The 14,370-nt window shown below is 49.5% G+C and overlaps 1 protein-coding gene across 1 annotated transcript in view; it reads left to right on the top strand.

Moving 5' to 3' along the window:
* Nucleotides 1-13,873, top strand: part of col17a1b (collagen, type XVII, alpha 1b) — a gene marked incomplete at both ends in the record, with an annotated part of 20,196 nt that extends 6,323 nt beyond the window's left edge. The window contains 29 exons of the mRNA XM_084458747.1: nucleotides 3-65; nucleotides 221-325; nucleotides 1,228-1,290; nucleotides 2,451-2,513; nucleotides 2,731-2,766; nucleotides 2,863-2,934; nucleotides 3,018-3,044; nucleotides 3,204-3,239; nucleotides 3,363-3,398; nucleotides 6,467-6,547; nucleotides 6,735-6,770; nucleotides 6,853-6,945; nucleotides 7,156-7,209; nucleotides 7,363-7,413; nucleotides 7,501-7,563; nucleotides 7,720-7,779; nucleotides 8,572-8,582; nucleotides 8,717-8,776; nucleotides 9,185-9,262; nucleotides 10,333-10,380; nucleotides 10,543-10,633; nucleotides 10,761-10,877; nucleotides 10,995-11,108; nucleotides 11,383-11,562; nucleotides 12,164-12,328; nucleotides 12,609-12,758; nucleotides 13,033-13,206; nucleotides 13,502-13,669; nucleotides 13,779-13,873. Coding sequence (XP_084314873.1) covers nucleotides 3-65; nucleotides 221-325; nucleotides 1,228-1,290; nucleotides 2,451-2,513; nucleotides 2,731-2,766; nucleotides 2,863-2,934; nucleotides 3,018-3,044; nucleotides 3,204-3,239; nucleotides 3,363-3,398; nucleotides 6,467-6,547; nucleotides 6,735-6,770; nucleotides 6,853-6,945; nucleotides 7,156-7,209; nucleotides 7,363-7,413; nucleotides 7,501-7,563; nucleotides 7,720-7,779; nucleotides 8,572-8,582; nucleotides 8,717-8,776; nucleotides 9,185-9,262; nucleotides 10,333-10,380; nucleotides 10,543-10,633; nucleotides 10,761-10,877; nucleotides 10,995-11,108; nucleotides 11,383-11,562; nucleotides 12,164-12,328; nucleotides 12,609-12,758; nucleotides 13,033-13,206; nucleotides 13,502-13,669; nucleotides 13,779-13,873 — 2,390 coding nt within the window. The remainder of the gene's footprint in view (nucleotides 1-2; nucleotides 66-220; nucleotides 326-1,227; nucleotides 1,291-2,450; nucleotides 2,514-2,730; nucleotides 2,767-2,862; nucleotides 2,935-3,017; nucleotides 3,045-3,203; nucleotides 3,240-3,362; nucleotides 3,399-6,466; nucleotides 6,548-6,734; nucleotides 6,771-6,852; nucleotides 6,946-7,155; nucleotides 7,210-7,362; nucleotides 7,414-7,500; nucleotides 7,564-7,719; nucleotides 7,780-8,571; nucleotides 8,583-8,716; nucleotides 8,777-9,184; nucleotides 9,263-10,332; nucleotides 10,381-10,542; nucleotides 10,634-10,760; nucleotides 10,878-10,994; nucleotides 11,109-11,382; nucleotides 11,563-12,163; nucleotides 12,329-12,608; nucleotides 12,759-13,032; nucleotides 13,207-13,501; nucleotides 13,670-13,778) is intronic.
* Nucleotides 13,874-14,370: the final 497 nt, after the last annotated feature.

The following is a 14,370-nucleotide window of genomic DNA, read 5'->3' on the forward strand; positions in this document are numbered from 1 at the left end:
AGGGCCTCCTGGGACCATGGGCCATGCAGGACCAGAGGGACCCAAAGGACAGAAGGGAAGCGGAGGTAATGTACTGCACTATTGTACTGTAATAACCCCAAAACCCTTATCAAGCCTTTCCCATTTACATCAGAGTGTAGGTTGATGACCATGTGTGTGTGTGTGTGTGTGTGTGTGTGTGTGTGTGTGTGCGTGCTCATGCATTTGTGTGTATGTGTAGGGGACCATGGTGCAGAGGGGCCACCGGGTCTCAGGGGTCGTGAGGGACCATCAGGGCCCAGAGGGGAGTCGGGACCACCAGGCTTCGGAGAGAAGGGGGACAAAGGTGGGGTGTAAATATGATAACTGATAACTACAGAAATCTTTAGAGGTGAGGTGTAAATACCACAACTGATATCTACAGGAATCTTTAGAGGTGAGGTCTAAATACAGGAATCCTCAAAGGTGGGGTGTAAATGCCATAACTGATAACTACAGGAATCTTTAAAGGTGAGGTGTAAATATCATAACTTATACTGTATCTACAGGAATCTTTAAAGGTAGGTGTTACAGGGGTCGACTAGCTTGGCTGGTAATTCTAATAACTCTAATTTACAAGACTAGTCAGCCCGTAAAGTTTGTCGCCACGCACAAAAACAGTCTGAAAGTCGATTTTTGTGCCTTCTTTCACTGAAAGAAGGAGCAAAAATCTAGTTTTATTTGGATATGTATGGGTTAGCCAGGCTTACCCTGGCTTATAGTAGCAATCGCCACTGCATAACTGATAACTATAGGAATCTTTTAAGTAAGTAGTAAGTAAGTAGCTTTGAGAAGCAATGTTTTTCGAGCCTAGAGGCCATACTGGAGCCATATCTAGGTGAGGTATAAATACTATAACTGGTGTCCACAGGAATCTTTAAAGGTACTGTAGGTGTAAATACTGTACATGTACCATAACTGATAACTATAGTACAGGGATCTTTAAAGGTAGGGATATACCATAACTGATATACATGTATACATGAGTCCTTAAATATGGGGTGTGAATACCTTACAGTAATTTATATCTACAGTACAGGACTCCTTGAAGGCAGGGTGTAAATACCATAACTGATAACTACAGGAATCTTTATTGACCTTTGTTGCTACCTTACAGGAAACTTATGACTACCATAATGTTCAAGCATTGTGATTGGCTAAGTTCTCCCAGTTCAAGCATTGTGATTGTGATGGGCTATATTCTCCCAGGTTTTCCCGGGGATGCTGGACCTCCTGGTTCTCCTGGTCTAGTCGGTCAGACCGGGCCTAAAGGTGAGATCCTCCTGACCAGTGTTCATTTTGATTTAGTTTTAGTCATAGTCTTTGACTAAAATGCTATTTTGCTGTAGTCATATTTTAGTCATCTATATTGTTTTAGCTTTAGTCTAGACTAGACTAAATAGCATTAAGATTTTAGTCGACTAAATCTACAGTAGATTTAATAGTCTAAAATCAAATGGGTTTAGTTCAAGTGTAAGGCATTATTTTTCTAGAATTCACAAACTCGTATACAGTATACTCCTGGAGGAAACATTAGACTGATGGACAAAGCTACTGAAGTACATTCCTATGCGGTCTCCTTTCCTGTGTTCAAGTTTTTTCAGCTTGAGCCACGACTTTCACAGAAATCTCCGCATTCTGATTGGATCTCTTCCCAAATCGTAGACGAAATTAACACTGATCCTGACAGTGATGATGGTTAAACCATTCTCCTGCACTACGTTGAGGTAGGCTCAACATCTAGCACTGCCTCACTACAGACACTCAAATGTGGAATCCCTCCTCGTTGTGTTTCAGGCTTGGTTGGAGCTTCTGGACCCCCTGGCACTCCGGGTCAGTCTCCTTCACCATCATCAGTGTGCAGAACAATGTCACTGTCATGTCCGATGCATACTGAATGTGTAACATGGATGTTAACGCCATTTATTCATGCATGTGAACACGTTTGAGGCACATCTCAGGTGAGTTGAACATTCAGTATGTATTGTTTCAGGTCAACCTGGTCCTCAGGGCTTCCGTGGGGAGTCAGGACCAAGTGGGTCAAAGGGTACGTCCAGGATTCCTGATAATGATTGATAGGTCACAGGTCAAACTGATAGATTGGTGCTATTTTGCAGTACAGATGACTCTCCTTTTCTCTGTAGGGGAGAGAGGCTCTGATGGATCACAGGGAATCAAAGGTTTGCTTCTCTTATAATGGAATCACGGGTCATAATACAAAGACGCTTATGATGTCCGTTTGACAGTTTGACTGCTGAGAGACAGTTGATCAGCTTGTTGTGTTCTCACAGGTGACCATGGACAGAAAGGACCTCGAGGTTCCCCAGGTGAGGGGATCTGATCCTAGTCTAATGTGGTCTGAGCATGGCATTGAACCCATAACGGTAGTGTTGCCGTTACTGTGTTTTCCAACCACCTGTCTTTCCGCTCAGGTGATTCTGGTTTACCAGGGCTGCCAGGTCCGGCTGGAGAGAAGGGCAGTAAAGGAGCTGCAGGTCAGTGACCGCCTCCGATAGACACACTAGTCAGGTCAGGTCAGGTCAAGCCAAACGTTATTTGAAGTGCAATATTACAGAACCTTAATACACTCAAGAAAGGAAGTTAGTAAGGGCAGGGGGCGGAACAGTACAACTACTGAACGACACAGAATGATGACATCACATCAGCCTGCCAGCAATTGATCTGTAAGATAATTTTCTCTTTCTCAAACAGGATCTCCAGGACAGGACGGTGACAAAGGCCAACGAGGTAAACGAGCAGACTGAATAGAACGCTGACCTTGATCCATAACGACTAAGCTTCCTCAGGCTGCATTAGTGCCTTTAACAATGACGTGGTCCCCAGGTGATCAGGGTCCTACTGGGTTACCTGGGATCAGAGGTCCAGCGGGGCCTCCTGGAGACACTGGCCTTCCAGGTACAGTTAACTTTACCTCAGCTGTATCAATTTTGCTGCTAAGGTTGAACGCCATTAAAAATGTCTCTCACCTTGTATTGTAGGAACTCCTGGGCTTCAAGGACCACCAGGTAAAGTCCGTCTGTCTTTGACATCTCAACTTCCAGACAGATGCCTCTCATTTTTTTAATAATATGAATAGACAGCTGTCTGTGATCATAAGGACATAATGATTGAGTACCAATAAGTCTCAGTTCTGTCGCTGACAAAGCTCTATCTTTCTATTGTAGGGATTGCAGGAATTCCCGGACAGCCTGGTTCTAAGGGTAAAACTAACCCTACACTCCGTGTCTATTCACTATACCATCAAAGTTTCACATTGACTGACCCTATTAAATCTATGAAATGGACTTTCTTGATGCAGTTTACTGTACATATGTCACTTCTAGGTGAAGCAGGCGAACCAGGGCGAGTCATCAATGCAGGTAACAAGCTGGCTGCTGCCTTACATCTGTAAAGTATTGAGTTGAGTATGAGTACTGTATGTATTCGAATCAGAATTCATTTTATTGCCATTGCAGTTTTTCAACATACTAGGAATTTGCTTTTGGACATTGTGCATAACATGCAGACAGGGTGCAGGGACAAGACAGGACAGTGCAAACAGCAAGTACAAAATAACAGTGCAAGATAAGATTAAAAAAACAATATACAAAGTGTAGTGCGGTCAGTGTATTATACAGTGAGTGTGTTAAGTGTAGCGTGTATGAGTGTGTGCATATGGTGCGTGTGGTGTGACGTGTGAGTGCGGTGCGTCTTGTGTACAGTACATTCGGTGGTCATGTGCAAGTGTCTCTCAACGGAGGCGGGGTCAGAGGGGGACACAAGCCTCGTTGATGAGGCTGGTGGCCGTGGGGAAGAAGCTGCCTGTGGCGTGCGGTCCTGGTCCTGATGGACCGCAGCCTCCTGCCTGAGGGGAGTGGCACAAAGAGACTGTGGTCGGGGTGGGAGGGGTCGACCGCAGTCTTCCTGGCCCGCTTCAGTGTCCTGGAGTTGTGCAGGGCCAGGAGAAGGGGCAGGTTGCAGCCTATCACCTTCTTGGAGGATTGGATGACACGCTGCAGTTTAGTCCTGTCTTTGGCTGTAGCGGTGGAGTACCAGATGGTGATCGAGGAGGTGTGGATGGACTTGATTATGGAGGTAGAAGAGCATCATCATTTTCTTTGGTAGTCCGGATTTCTTCAGCTGCTTCAGGAAGTACATCCTCTGTTGTGCCTTCTTTGCGAGGGAGCTGGTGCTTAGTTCCCATTTGAGGTCCCGGGAGATGACGGTGCCCAGGAAGCACAAGGAGTCCACGGTGGTGACCGGGGAGCTATTCGGGTGGGGAAGGGGGCGGTGGCGCTGATTCTTCCTGAAGTCCACAACCATCTCCACTGTCTTAAGAGTGTTGAGCTCCGAGTTGTTTTGGCTGCACCAGGACAGCAGCTGGTCGATCTCCCACCTTAGGGGGACTTGTCTCCCTTAGAGATTCCAAAGAGGGTGGTCAAACTTCAGAAGCTTGACGGACTGGTGGCTGGGGTGCAGCTGTTTGTGTACAGGGAGAAGAGTAGGAGGGAAAGGATGCAGCCCTGGTGTAATGTTTCAAAAGGTGGACCCAGTGGTGCAGAGAATGAAACAGATGGAGGCAGGTTTTCAGAATAATCCAAACTTGGTCTTTATCTAGAATTCGGCTTGGCTTGACAGTCAGGGTAACAGACAACTCAACAATGAATGACAACCACAGAACAGCCTAAATACACCTGTGGACTAATGACACAATGGGAGACAGCTGGGTGGAGAGGGGAGGGGTCACCAAGGGGGGAGGACAGAAGGACATCTAGTCGACCAGGAGGGGAACACAGAGACAAGAGGTTAGAGAGAGAGAACACATGAGACATGGGCGAGAGACATGAGCAAAAAAAGGCAAGACCGTGACACCTGGGGGAAGCCAGTGCCCAGCTTGATGTACTGTTTCCCGTCAGACAGGAAGTCGGTAATCCACCTGCAGGTAGAGTCAGGCACGCGCAGCTGGGAGAGCACGTACTCCAGTATGGGCGGGAGGATGGTGTTGAAAGCAGAGCTGAAATCCCCAAACAGGATCCTGGCGTAGTTGCCTGCTGCGTGTTCCAGGTGACGTAGAATGTAGTGAAGGACCATGTTTACTGCGTCGTCCACAGACCTGTTTGACCCACTCCTGAGGGGGTCCAGGAGTGGGTCGGTGATGGATTTGAGGTGCAGCAGAACGAGATGCTCAGAGACCTCCATTACTGCAGAGGTCAGGGCGACGGGCCTGTAGTCATTGAGGCCAGTGATCCTTGCTTTCATTGGGAACGGGGATGATGGTGGAGGCCTTGAAGTAGGCTGGTACTGTACACGGCATGTCTCTAGTGAGGTGTTGAAGATGGCAGTGAACACTGGAGACAGCTGGTCAGCACAGTTCAGCACAATTTCATCATGGAGGGGGAGACGGAGTCTTGTCTGGATGCTTTCCAGGAGTTCTGTCTCCTGAACAGGCGGCTCACCTCCTCTAGGATGGTGAGAGGCTGTGTTGCAGTGGTGGGGGGGGCAATGAAGAGGTCCAGGCTGGGGGCTGTGTTGTTGGGGGCGGCCCATTGTTTTTCAAATCTGCAGCAGAACTCGTTCAGGTCATTTGCAAGGCGTACAGGTCGTCAATGGACTGGGGGGATTTGGGTTTGTAGTTGGTAATCTGTCTGAGGTCTTTCCAGACAGAGGATGTATTTCCTTCTGAGAATTGGTGTTGTAGTTTCTCAGAGAAGCGTTGTTTAGCCTCCTTCACTGCCTTGCTAAACCTAGCTGTGTTTGGCCTCTTTAAACCATTCATTGTCTCCACCCTTCCTTACTTCCTATTTCTCCAGCCTTGACTTCCTGAGTCTGGCTGTGAACTACGGGCTTATCGTTGTTGTAGCTGATCTGGGTGCAGTCTAGAACACATTCGTCTCACAGTGGCTGACAAATTACATCATAGCCTTTTGTCTGCGTACTCATCCTGGCTGTCCATATGTTCACCTAACCATGTCTCCATGAATTCCAAAATCGAAGATGAGAAGTCTTTGTTTTTTTTCGCTGCTAGTAGCTGGAGTTCATCCATTTTATTGCAGAGTGAGCACACGTTTGATAATAGGATCCCTGGTAGAGGGTGATCCACGCTTCCGAAGGAGGACAAGCGCTCCAGCTCACTTCCTGTTCCTCTGTGGGCGTACCTTGGACCAAAATGTCCAAAATTCCCACGGTTGGGATGAGAAAATCTGGGATTAAATCCGCAGGGGTGGTTCCCCTGATAGTCACAAGTTCCTCTCTGGCGAGGGAACTCCCAGTCTGGTTGCAAAACTGGAAACATTTTAAATTAAATGGAAAAAACAGCACAGAACAGGGCGCACCAAAGCAGCCATATACATCTTGGTGGTCCTGACCACAATTTGAGTTAACCTTTGCTTCTGTATGCTTCAGGGCATGTTGATGATTGATCTAATGATAACTGTGGTGATTCCTCCAGGCGGTTCTAGCTCTGTGGCCATCCCTGGGCCCCCTGGGAGCCCTGGCCCCCCCGGAACTGCCGGACCGCCTGGACTGTCAGGTCTGTCATACATACATAGGTCCACTTCCTGCTGTACTTCCTGGCACGCATGCCGTATTTTGCCTTGAATTTGTCAGCCCCTTTTTTGTGTGAATGGATTTAACCAAGGCTGATAGACCCCAATATATTTTTCTGTCATGTTTTACCTCAGTGACTGTTGTCTGATGTAACTCGTCTGTCCCCACAGGTCCCATTGGGCCTGCTGGTTTCCCTGGCCAGCCTGGTAGGTCTCTCTCTATCTCACACACTTAGCTGAACCATCAGTTCTGTGCTGAGTCCTACATGAGCTGTGTGGTTATCCCCAGGCACTAAAGGTGACAGAGGAGAGAAGGGCGAACAGGGAGAGGCAGGAATCTCAGTGAGGACCACCGAAACCGTGAGCTCCTCTAGGGCTGAAAGTAAGTATTGGTTGTGGCGACCCACATCAGGAGAGACAAAGCCTTTAGCCAAATTTGCAGTATGATGTTACGGCATCTGATACATAACTGAATGACTTAGTGGTACATGCAAATGTTTAAAGTCCAATAGCAATGCATCTAGTGCCTAAGTTGATCACCAGTGGATTCTGGCCACAGCGTAAACCTCTTGGCTTCATATCCACCTCCCAGGGATACCAGGTCCCCCCGGACCCGCCGGGCCTCCTGGGCCCCCTGGACGCGCAGGTACCCCCCGCCCCCCCCCCCCATGGGAGGAGTTCATACTGTATTCATGTTTAAAATTGACCTTTGATTTGTGGCTGCAGTGCGGCTAGATGGTAATAACCAGTCGGTAAATAATGGAAGCATTTGAGAACAGTGGATGATTCTGTTCTTTAGGAGAGAGCAGGCCAGGACCGCCCGGACCTCAGGGCCCTGCAGGTGAACCAGGTGAGTGTCACAGATGTCAGAAGCCAACGTATATGTACTAAAGGGGTTCACTTTGTTAAAGCTAAGTTGCCGTTTCTATGACTGTAGGATATGGCAGACCTGGCCCCAGAGGAGAGAAAGGGGATCCAGGAAGCTTTGTACCCAACTCAGGTATGAAACTACACTACCCACAACCCCCTGGACTGGTACTGTAGTACACAGTATTGATCTGTTTGAAAACCGGCATTCAAGAACATATTTTTTAATTTGTCTTTGGCTGGATTGTGATGTATCTCCAAACTCTGATCTTCTCTGCCACTCTTTTAGGAACATTCTTTGCTGGACCACCTGGTCCTCCTGGTCCGGTCGGCCCGAAAGGATCACAAGGTAGGTCAACTCAAATGATCACAGGGTAGGTCAACTCAAATGATCACAGGGCAGGTCAACTCATGATCACAGGGTAGGTCAACTCAAATGATCACAGGGCAGGTCAACTCATGATCACAGGGTAGGTCAACTCAAATGATCACAGGGTAGGTCAACTCATGATCACAGGGTAGGTCAACTCATGATCACAGGGCAGGTCAACTCAAATGATCACAGGGTAGGTCAACTCAAATGATCACAGGGTAGGTCAACTCATGATCACAGGGTAGGTCAACTCATGATCACAGGGTAGGTCAACTCATGATCACAGGGTAGGTCAACTCATGATCACAGGGTAGGTCAACTCAAATGATCACAGGGTAGGTCAACTCATGATCACAGGGTAGGTCAACTCATGATCACAAGGTAGGTCAACTCAAATTATCACATGGTAGGTCAACTCAAATGATCACAGGGTAGGTCAACTCATGATCACAGGGTAGGTCAACTCATGATCACAGGGTAGGTCAACTCAAATGATCACAGGGTAGGTCAACTCATGATCACAGGGTAGGTCAAGTCAAATAATCACAAGGTAGGTCAACTCAAATGATCACATGGTAGGTCAACTCAAATAATCACAGGGTAGGTCAACTCAAATAATCACAGGGTAGGTCAACTCAAATGCTGACTCTCAGCATAGAACTGGTTCATGCCCCTTCATCATAATTTTGCCTAATTTTAAACTCCTGTTCCTTCACTCTGTAACTAAAGACACATTCATGTTTATCTCACAGGTTCCCCTGGACCAAGAGGATTCCAAGGTAGATTCATAAAAATAAAAATAAAATAAACTGTACAATTATCAGAATATTCAGATCTGAATTATCAGAATATTCAAACTGACCAATGCAGTCTGACGTAGAGTGCATGGTCATGAACATCCTTTCTCTCGTAGGTGAGGCGGGTCAGCCTGGACTGCCAGGTAGCCCAGGGAGACCAGGAGGCTCTGACACAGGTGAGAAGATCCATCAGTCACCAATGCCTGGTTCACACATCCACCAGCCACCTTCCTCTAAAGCTTACAACATACTAGGAATTTGCTGGTCAATGGTGCATAACAATGATGGAGACAACATTAGACAGGGTCAAGGGACAAGACAGAACAATGCAAAGACAAGGCAGTTCACACATCCATCAGACACCTTCCTCTAAAGCCTGGTTCACGCCAGGCTCGGCTGTTGTCTGGGAACCCGGCATAACACGACCCAACTCTTAACACAAGGCCAGCAGTGCCAATGACAGAGACATGACACAGAAATTATTCACCATCCACATTGAGAAGAACCATGACTCAGAAGTGTCATGGTTGTAATGCCGTATCAGTGTGCTTGCTCTATGTTTGCTCTGTGTCTGCTCTATTCAGGAACGTCATACAGCAGAGCTCAGGGACCACCCGGATCCCCTGGGCCTCCTGGACTCCCCGGACCAGAGGGACGCAAAGGTAAACAATCAGAACCTGAACGGTTCTAACGGCCAGACTGCTGTCATTACCTCCACCCCAGCAACAGCGGAGGGCGAGAGGTCATTGTTTTCGGTGGCGTGTGTTTGTCCATCCGTTAGCAGGATTACGCAGAAACTACCAGACCAATTTCCACAAAACCTGGTGGCGGGGTGTAGCATGGGACACTTTAGCATCCATTACATTTTGGAGCAGATCCGAATCGTGGGGCGGGTCCACGAGCCGCCCAAACACAGCCGGCCATTCACCTCCATTCACTTTTTAGACCAGGTTTAAAACTACCAGACTGATTTTCATGAAACTCGGTGGAGCTAGGGCTATAGCATGGGTCAATAACAACCTAGTCTCGGAGCCAGACTCTTTACGGAGGAGAGAGTCTGGACTTCAGCCGCTTAGAATTTGTAAAAGGAAGTTCTTAAAAAAACTCATCACTTCCGGTCCGGACTGTCTACTACTCTCTACGGAATTTTGATGGGATATCCGTTTTTTCCCCAACTTCCTTCAACAAAATCTCTGCATCTGAATACCAGACGTAGTTGACAGTCCGGGCCGGACGTCGACTCGTCTGGCTTGCGAGACGAATAACAACCCATTCAATTCTGGAGCAGATCCGAATCACGGGGCGGGTCCATGAGCCGCCCAAACATGGCCGGGCCGGCCGTTCACCTCCATTCATTTTTTGGACTAGAATTACACAAAAACTACTGTAGCAGACCACTTTTCACTAAACCTGCTACATTGAGGGGTGTAGCATAGGCCAGTTTAGAACCCATTCAATTTAAGAGCGGATCCGAATTCACCTCCATTCATTTTCTGGACTTGCGGAGCGAAAAATTCCCCCCATTCATTGTCAATAGGGGGAATTGAAATGGCCATATCTCGACATGGGAAGGTCACAGGGTCACAGGGTCATGCCCTGCTCGCACGCATGTGTGCGTACACAGAGCCACGAAATGCATTCATGGGCAGAGGTCTGTGCTATCTGAGCACCATTTCTAGTTCAGAGGCATATATTCTGTATTTCTCACTCCTTCTTGTTGTGGTTTTCCCAGGGGAAGCTGGAGTACCTGGAGCTCCTGGTATTCCTGGCTTACAAAGAGGTAAACTCTGAACTTTGACCTTCAAGGTCAAGATCAAAGCCATCTTTATGATCTCGTAAGGAGAAAAGTGATGCAGAAAGACATTAAACAAACATGCAAACACAGTCAGAGCAGTAGCTTAGTCTGAACAGTGCAGCCTCTCTAACTCAGATTTTCCGACAGGCACAGCCTCTGTCAGCTCAGGTCCTCCTGGCCCTCCGGGTCCTCCTGGGGCCCCCGGTGTTCCAGGGACCTCGGCTAACGTTGACGTTCAGTACATCAACGACTATCTGAGTAAGAGCCACTCAAGGGGCACAGTCCCTCCAGAAAACAGACTAAAAACATGACAGCTGACGAGATGTGTTGCACCGAGTTAAATCTGTGCAATGTGCGTGTTGCAGGTAGGACTCGGAGTGCTGCTGTCCAGGGGCCTCCGGGCCCCCCTGGGCCCCCGGGACTCCCCGGATCCTCCGGCTCTCTGGACGACATCTCCTCTCGCGTCATCACCTACCTGCAGCGTAAAGCCTCCAGTTTCTCTCGGCCGTTCGTACTGTAGTTCTGTTGCTGCCCTCACATGGTCGCGAAGGCACAGGAGGTCGATCACCCCAGCGTGTGTGTGTGTTGTGGTGTTTCAGGTTCAGGATCGGGCTTCAGCAGAGGGGCCCAGGGTCCTCCTGGCCCGCCTGGGCCTGCCGGGTCTCCTGGTTCTGGCTCGCTGTCGGTCGGTGACCTCATCACGCTGCTGCAGAGTGAGTCGTTTCAAATCAACCAAACCAAGCCATGCTCCACTGTCTGTGTCTGTACTCTCTCACTGTCTAACCCCAACTCTAACCCTTGAACCCTGACTCTAACCCTAGTTTAAACCCAACCCTATCCTTGACCCTGACCACAACCAGAACCCTAACCATGACCCTAACCTTAAGTCTAATGGGGAAAAGTTAATCAAATAACCATACATTGTTCTCTGTATGTACTGTGTTAAGGGGAAAGTAACTGTCTATCTCTATGTGTGTTGGTGGTCAGGGGACGAGGTGAGGCGGTATGTGATTGGTCCACATGGCCCACAGGGACCGCCGGGACCCCCTGGAGCCCCCGGCACAGGGGGAGGAAGCTCAGCAAATTACAACCCACATGAAATCGCCACCTACGTCTTCAGAATCATGAACGGTATAGACACGGGCAACACTCCCTTGACTACCACACGTAACACCGTTTTAGATTGAAAGTTGTAGTGGGGATACTTGAATGTTACTTTCCTCATCTCGGGCGGGGTGTTGTCTTTCAGAGCGGGGTATAGATGGCAGTCAGCCCGGACCTCCAGGTCCTCCGGGACCTCCTGGGTTACCTGGTACCTCTACTGAGGACTACTCTGCCCTGCTGAGAAGTGAGACCGTCTCCTAGCTCCAGACACTGTCTACACACAAACACGGCCTGTTGAGAGCTACACACAGAAGCATGTTTTTCCCCTTTTTCACTGCAGGAGCTCTAGTTCGACCGCAATAAAATATGTCCTGCAATGGCTGTTCTCCCCCCTCTCTCTCTCTTCCTCCATCTCTCTCCCTCTCTCTCATCCTCCACCTCTCTCTCTCTTCCTCCACCTATCTCTCTCTCTTCCTCCACCTGTCTCTATCTCTCTCTTCCTCCACCTCTCTCTATCTCTCTCTCCCTCCACCTCTCCCTCTCTCCCTTCCTTCCTCCATCTCTCTCTCCCTCTCTCTCATCCTCCACCTCTCTCTCTTCCTCCACCTCTCTCTCTCTTTCTCTCTCCCTCCACCTCTTTTTTCTTTCTCCTCATCTCCCCCAGGTTCAGAGTTCCGTGCCATGGTGGGTCGCACAGTCGGATCCCCTGGAACCCCAGGAAGACCAGGAAGCCCAGGCCTTCCCGGCCCACCCGGCAGCCCAGGAGTGTCCACCTCTCACGGGGGCTCGGCTGGCTACAGACTGGAGGACATCCAACGCTACCTCCAGAGTGAGTCTGGCTCGGAAAGCATGGAAGGCAACAGGGTTACAGTCATGGTGTCAGCAAGTTGGACTGCGTCCGCAGCTCTGGGAATGGAGTGGGAATAAGCTGCGGAGTACTGTAAATTTAAGAGAGGTGAAAAGTATTGCGATCATATGAGACGTCCTTACGCCATCCTGTTTTTGGAATACCATCAGGTCAAGTGAGCTGGCCTTGCTTGTGATTGTGACACTGCCCCTGTGACCCCCTCCCCCCTCTCCATCTGCGATCTCTGCCCCCTCCCTCCCAGGCTCTGGGTTGAGTAGTGGCCCCCCAGGCCCCCCTGGTCCTCCAGGTCCAGAGGGCCCCCCAGGGGACTCCAGGAGGTCAGGCCCTTATGGCGGAAGTGGGAGCTACTCTCGGGAGAGCATCCGCGCTGAAGTCCAGGAGTACCTCACCAGTAAGTTATCGTTTCTCACCCTCGTGTTGGAATAACCAGCTGACACACCTGAACATCTGGACATCTCTCTGTGTCTTTTATATGTCTAGTTTTATGGTCATCTGTTTCCCGCCATCTCTGTTTCTTTCTTAGATTGTCTTGTACATTCTGGGAGCGGGAGGGGGTGAGGGGGGGGGGGGTGGGGCAGGATTAAACATACCACTAGTGCAGCATCTTAGACAAGTGGGTTCTTTCCTAGGTGACAGTGTACGGCATTCCATCATGGGCCCCCAAGGGCCTCCCGGTCAACCTGGCCCCCATGGTCACAAAGGGGACCGTGGCGAGCCTGGTCAGCCTGGTCAGAGGGACTACCACCGGGACGCGGAGCGCCGCCAGGCCGAGATGGGGATTCTAAGCGAGACGCTGGACTACCCAAACGTCGCTCTGAGAGTCACGGATTACATCAGGAGTGAGTAACGTAACGCTACTGCAGCTGGTTTCCTCTCTAGTTGCTTTCGTGCTTTTCAATCACTCTGTGTTTTCTGTGATACACTGTAACAACTACAACTTGTGTAATGACGTGTTCGTGGCATGATTCCACCTGAGCCGAGACTCTAATAGGGCCCTAATACTTCATCAGACTGAGTTTGGACCCTGACTGTGGTAGTGTCCCATCTACACTTGTATAACCAGGTTAATAAAGTAGGCTAATCTGTCCTGTCCTATTCTGTCCTGTCCTGTCATCTCTATGCCCCCCCCCCCAGACCAGGGCTTGCTGCAGGACTACCTGGTTGACGGCCACTTGCGAGGGGGAGGATTTAGAGAGGTTCAAGGCCCCCCGGGGCCTCCTGGCCCCCCCGGACCCATCGGCTACAGTCGGGTCTTCGCCTCCTATGACAACGTAACGGCTGACCTCATGGACTTCTTCAGAAGTGAGGATACGGTTTGATGATTGGTTTCAATGCCCTCAGTGCGTTTGGGTTTTGCTCTGCAGCAGAGTGTGGCCTCTCTCTCTAATGGTGATCCTCCGCTCTCTCACAGCCCATGGCACCATCGTAGGGCCCCCTGGCAGGACTGGACCAAAGGGAGACAGAGGATACCCCGGGCAGAAAGGAGACAAAGGTAAAATACTCTGAGAGTAGTATGGCCGTTAGCCTCAGGGAGTGAGATAGCGATAGCAGACATTCAGGGGGAGTCGCAGCCGTTGATGAGGCTGGTGGCCGTGGGGAAGAAGTTGCCTCTGTGGCGAGCGGTTGTGGTCCTGATGGACCGCTGCCTCCTGCCTGTGGGGAGTGGGACAGCTGATCAGCACAGAACTTCAACATGGAGGGGGAGACAGAGTCTGGTCTGGTCCTTGAATAAAGATCCTTTGATCATTGACCAGTAAATCGATCCCAGCTCCCGGCAGTGTGCTGAAGTGTCCTTGAGCAAGACACTGAACCCCAGAAATTGCTCACATGTGGCAGAGTGATGCAGTACCTAGTACTGTCACTTCAAAGCAAGAAGGTCTCCAGGCTTTTCTGTGCCGAGTTTGCACGTTCTCCCCCTGTTCGCAAGGGTTTCCTCCCAAATACCCAATATGAAACACATGCAGAAGACATGCAGAAAAACAGATGCTCTTCAGTCCTGTCCC

The sequence above is a fragment of the Borostomias antarcticus genome (genome assembly GCF_949987555.1).
Source record: "Borostomias antarcticus genome assembly, chromosome: 25".
Taxonomy (NCBI): Eukaryota; Metazoa; Chordata; class Actinopteri; order Stomiiformes; family Stomiidae; genus Borostomias; species Borostomias antarcticus.